General features: G+C 40.0%; 1 protein-coding gene across 1 annotated transcript; it reads right to left on the reverse strand.

Annotated features, from left to right (window-relative positions):
• Positions 1 to 3,267: 3,267 nt before the first annotated feature.
• Positions 3,268 to 5,393, reverse strand: LOC148550743 (uncharacterized). Its single transcript, XM_088494606.1, has 4 exons — positions 5,240 to 5,393; positions 4,360 to 4,922; positions 4,135 to 4,263; positions 3,268 to 3,513 (listed from the first exon to the last, which is right to left on the reverse strand). Exons 1-4 carry the CDS (start codon positions 5,391 to 5,393, stop codon positions 3,268 to 3,270), a joined length of 1,092 nt encoding a protein of 363 aa, XP_088350732.1.
• Between the last annotated feature and the right edge of the window lie 615 nt (positions 5,394 to 6,008).

The following is a 6,008-nucleotide window of genomic DNA, read 5'->3' on the forward strand; positions in this document are numbered from 1 at the left end:
GATCATGAAGAACTCTATGAATGCATGAATTTTTTTCGAAAAATGCAAGATGAATATGCAATTGACACCAAACTTTCAACTTGACTCAAGACTCAAACAAGAAACACAAAAATATTTTTTGATTTTTATGATTTTCTAATTTTTTTGTATTTTTTTTCGAAAATTATTTGAAAAAGAAAAATAAGGATTCTAAAATTTTTAATATGAATTCCAGGAATCTTATACTCTTTAGTCTAAAGCTCCAATCAAAGGGTCAGGCATGGCTTAATAGCCAGCCAAGCTTTAGTATGTAACTCAGACATGACACGCCTGACATTCCCTATCCAAAAGAATTAGACATGGCTTTACAACCAGCCAGGCTTCAACATGCTTCATGAAACACTAGAATTCATTCTTAAAAATTCTAAAGAAAAAAATATTTTTGAAAACATTTTTATTTTAAAAATTTTTTCAAAAACAAAGGAGAAATTTTTAAAACATTTTTTTAAAAAAATTTTTGAAAATAAAACAAAAAGAAAATTACCTAATCTGAGCAACAAGATGAACCGTCAGTTGTTCAAACTCGAACAATCTCCGGCAACGGTGCCAAAAACTTGGTGCACGAAATTGTGATCTCAGGCAACGGCGCCAGAAACTCTGTACGCACGTCTTAATAAATCGTTTTTCATTCACAACTTCGATACAACTAACCAGCAAGTGCACTGGGTCGTCCAAGTAATAAACCTTACGTGAGTAAGGGTCGATCCCACGGAGATTGTTGGTATGAAGCAAGCTATGGCCACCTTGTAAATCTCAGTCAGGCGGATATAAAATAGTTATGGAGTTTTTGAACATAAATAATAAATAGATAGAAAATAAGGATAGAAACACTTATGTATATCATTGGTGAGAATTTCAGATAAGTGTATAGAGATGCTTTCGTTCCTCTGAACCTCTGCTTTCCTGCTGTCTTCATCCAATCAGTCTTACTCCTTTCCATGGCTGGCTTTATGTAAGGACATCACCGTTGTCAATGGATACTTTTTATCCTCTCTGGAAAATGGTCCGATGCGCTGTCACTGCATGGCTAATCGTCTGGAGGCATCACCCTTGTCAATGGCTGCATCCCATCCTCTTGTGAAAATGGTCCAAATGCTCTGTCACAACACGACTAATCATCTGAGGTTCTCGATCATACTGGAATAGGATTCACCCTCCTTTTGCGTCTGTCACTACGCCCAGCACTCGCGAGTTTGAAGTTCATCACAATCATTCAATCCCAGAGTCCTACTCGGAATACCACAGACAAGGTTTAGACTTTCCGGACTCTCATGAATGCCGCCATCAATCTAGCTTATACCACGGAGATTCTGATTAAGAGATCCAAGAGATACTCATTCAATCTAAGGTGGAACGGAAGTGGTTGTCAGGCACGCGTTCGTGGGGGAATGATGATGATTGTCACTTTCATCACATTCAGGTTGAAGTGCGAATGAATATCTTAGAAGCGGAATAAGTTGAATTGAATAGAAAGACAGTAGTACTTTGCATTAATCTTTGAGGAACAACAGAGCTCCACACCTTAATCTATGGAGTGCAGAAACTCTACCGTATGAAAATACATAAGTGATAATGATTCAGGCATAGCCGAATGGCCAGCCCCCATGAAAGTCTAAGATAGCATAAAACTGATCAAAGATTGCTAATACAATAATAAAAAGTCCTATTTATACTAAACTAGTTACTAGGGTTTACAGAAGTAAGTAATTGATGCATAAATCCACTTCCGGGGCCCACTTGGTGTGTGCTTGGGCTGAGCTTGAATGTTACACGTGTAGAGGTCAATCTTGGAGTTGAACGCCAGTTTGTAACGTATTTCTGGCGTTCAACTCTGGCTTGTGACGTGTTTCTGGCGTTTAACTCCAGACAGCAGCGTAGAACTGGCGTTCAACACCCTTTTATGTCATCTAAACTCGGCCAAAGTATAGCCTATTATATATTTCTGGAAAGCCCTGGATGTCTACTTTCCAACACAATTGGAAGCACGCCATTTTGAGTTCTGTAGCTCCAGAAAATCCACTTTGAGTGCAGGGAGGTCAAAATCTAACAGCATCAGCAATCCTTCTTCAACCTCTGAATCTGATTTTTGCTCAAGTCCCTCAATTTCAGCCAGAAAATACCTGAAATCATAAAAAAACACACAAACTCATAGTAAAGTCCAGAAATGTGAATTTAACATAAAAACTAATGAAAACATCCCTAAAAGTAACTAGATTCTACTAAAAACATACTAAAAACAATGCCAAAAAGTGTATAAATTATCCGCTCATCAATCGGCCATTGTTTGATCCATTTTGATTTATTCTGGATGAAGATCGGCAATCTATTTGACTAATTAATTTCGAATAGTCGGATTCGGAAGTAAGATCGGCTATTTATTTTGACTGAGAGATTCCGAATGATCAGTTTTGGAGTAAAATCGGATATTTAGTTTGACTGAGAGGTTCCGAATGATCGGTTTCGGAGTAAGTTTGGCTTGTTTGACTGATAGAGTCTGATTGATCGGATTCCGAGTTAGATCGGTTAGTTGTTTGAAGGATAGAATCTGAATGATTGGGTTCAGAATATAGATCGGTAATTCGTTTGATTGATAGTATCCGAATGGTCAGAGTTAGATTAGAGTTCGGCTATTTGGACTGATTGTTGCCGAATGGTCGGTTCGGAGTATAGATCGGTGGTATAAATATCAAATAAATGAGAAGTATGAAATGCAAAGAGTATTGATTGGATAATAAATTTATTTTTTGTAAAACCTTTGATTTCAAAGGCCCAGGTAGGCTAGCCTCGTTAAAACCTCTCCAAGCAAAATCCTTTTTGGAAAAAAATCTTGGTAGTAGGAAAAAGAGTACTTGCCTATCCCTGGTTTTAATTGTAATATAGCTTTAAAGATGATACATTCCAAGTGTTAGGGAGATCTTTACCCTTTAAGGTTTGTAATCGGTAAGCTCCATTGCCGATGACTTTTGTGACTCGGTAAGGGCCTTCCCAATTAGCTGCTAGTTTGCCATGGGTTGAAGGTCTTCTAGCTTGTTCTATTTTCCTGAGCACAAGGCCGTTTACTTGGAAAGACCTTGGGTGAAGTCTTTGGTTATATCTTCGGGCTATGTGCTGTTGCATGGCCAGATGTTTGACTGCTGTGGACAATCTGAGTTCTTCTACGAGGTCAAGTTCGGATTTCCGAGCTATGTCTTTTGTAGTTTGGTCGGCCATTTCAGTGTGCAGTGAGCATTAGGAGATCTCCAGTGGTATCATTGCGTCTGAACCGTAGACTAACCGGAAGGGTGTTTCCTTTGTGGTTGAGTGAATTGTGGTGTTGTATCCCCATATGATCTCTGGGATAAGCTCGGCCCAGAGGCCTTTTGCATCATCCAGTTTCTTTCTTAGTGCGTGTAGTATTACTTTATTTTCAGCTTCTGCTAAGCCGTTTGTTTGTGGGTGCTCTACTAACGAGAAATGTTGTTTGATTTTTAGTTCCTGCAAAAATGATGTGAATTTTTTATCGGCAAACTGGCGAGGGATGCCGAATTGACAAATAATATATTTCCAAACAAAAGAAAGCATTTGTTGTGATGTGATCTTGGCTACGGGCTGTGCCTCTATCCATTTGGAAAAATAATCAATTGCTACAACAAGAAATTTTACCTGTCCTGCTGCTGTGGGAAAAGGGCCGAGGATATCTATGCCCCATTGGTTGAACGGCCAACTTACCTCGGAACAGTGTAGGAGTTCGGCCGGGAGATGTGTGATCGGACTGTGTTTTTGGTAGTTGTTACAACTTTTAACTTTTGCTTGGAAATCCTGTCGTATTGTCGGCTAGTATAATCCAGCTCTGAAGATTTTTGAAGACAGACTTTGGGCTCTGAGGTTTGTACCACAGATCCCTTCATGTGCCTCAGGAAGTGCAAGCTCGGCTTCCGTTCTGCAAAGACATTTTAGTAACAGACAAGAGAATCCTCATCTATATAGGCAGTTGTTATAAATTTTAAAAAAGGATGCTTGTTGGCAAAAGTGTCGGACATTTTGGACATCGTCTGGCAAGATTCCTGTCCTATGATAGTCTATGTATGGAGATCTCCAATCTAATTCCTGTGTTACACTTAAGATTTCTGTGAGTTCAATGCTTGGCTTAAGCAATGTTGACTGATAAAGGGATAACCCGTTTGGTTGAGTACTGGCGAGTTTAGACAGAATGTCAGCTCGGCCATTACTCTCCCTAGGTATGTGCTGTATTTCATATTTGGAAAATTTTGAAAGTAAATTTTGTACAATGTCAAGGTATTTAGAAAGCAAATGGTCTTTTACTTGGTATAAGTTGTTTACCTGTTGGACGATGAGTAAGGAATCGCAGTATACCTTAAGTTCGGTGATGTTTAGGTCGGCAGCGAGTCTAAGGCCGACAATTAGGGATTCATACTCACTTTGATTGTTGCTTGCTTTAAATGAAAAATTGAGGAAATGTTCGATGATGTTGTCGTGGCTATCATCAAGTATGATACCTACTCCACATCCTTGTGGGTTGGAGGACCCATCGACGTATAAAGACCATTCGATGTAGTCTTCGGTTGTGTCTGGTACTGAAAACTCAGGGATGAAGTCGGCCGAGAATTGGGACTTGATAGATGTTCGGCCTTCGTACTTGATATCAAATTCTGATATCTCCAATGACAATTTTACTAGTCGGCCAGCCAGCTCAAGTTTCTGAAGGACTTGTCGCAAAGGATGATCTATCCGAACATGGATTTCATGGCTTTGAAAATATGGTCGGAGTCTTCTGGCCGAGAAGACAAGGGCTAGGGCCAGCTTCTCAATGCTCAGATATCGAAGCTCGGCATTCTGTAATGTTTTGCTAGTAAAATAGATCGGGAACTGCTTCTTTTCCCTTTCTGCAACAAGAGCAGAGCTTATAGCCCATTTAGTGATAGATAAATATAATAATAATGGTTCCCCCTGGGAGTTTGTAAGATTGGTGATTTTGAAAGATTTTCTTTAATAACTTGGAATGCTTGTTCGCAGTCATCAGTCCAACGAAAAGCTTTTTTCTTTTTTAAAGTTTGGAAAAAACATAAAGATCTAGAAGCTAGGCAGGGTAAAAATCTAGAGAGTGCAGCAAGTCTCCCAGTTAATCGATGGACTTCTTTGATGGTTTGTGGGCTTGTCATGTCTAAAACAGCTCGGCATTTTTCTGGATTCGCCTCGATACCTCGGCTTGTGAGCATGAAGCCAAGGAATTTGCCACTCTGGACGCTGAATGCGCACTTCTCGGGATTTAACCGCATGTTGTATTTTCTTAGTTGACCGAAGATTTCTGCGAGGTCGTCAAGGTGATTGTTGCCGATCTTTGTCTTGGTGACCATATCGTCAACGTAGACCTCAATGTTTCTACCGATCTCTTTGGCGAAGTGGTGCACAAAATTGTGATCTCCAGGCTCGAACAAATCCTGGTAATGGCTCCAAAGCTTGGTGCTCTGATCTTAATTCATAATTGTCACAACTTCGATACAACTAACCAGCAAGTGCACTGGGTCGTCCAAGTAATACCTTACGTGAGTAAGGGTCGAATCCCACGGAGATTGTTGGTATGAAGCAAGCTATGGTCACCTTGTAAATCTCAGTCAGGCAGATATAAAGTGATAATGGTGTTTTCGAATAATAATTAAAAGATTAGGGATAGAGGTACTTATGTAATTCATTGGTAGGAATTTCAGATAAGCGAATGGAGATGCTTTTCGTTCCTCTAAACCTCTGCTTTCCTGCTATCTTCATCTAATCAGTCTTACTCCTTTCCATGGCTGGCTTTATGTGATACGTCACCACTGTCAATGGCTACTTTCGGTCATCTCTCGGGAAAATGATCCAATGCCCTGTCACGGCACGGCTAATCGTCTGGAGGCATCACCCTTGTCAATGGCTTCATCTTATCCTCTCAGTGAATAATATGCTCACGCACCCTGTCATGGCACGGCTATTCA

Source organism: Arachis ipaensis, chromosome B7 (genome assembly GCF_059453495.1).
Source record: "Arachis ipaensis isolate K30076 ecotype BB chromosome B7, ASM5945349v1, whole genome shotgun sequence".
NCBI lineage: Eukaryota > Viridiplantae > Streptophyta > Magnoliopsida > Fabales > Fabaceae > Arachis > Arachis ipaensis.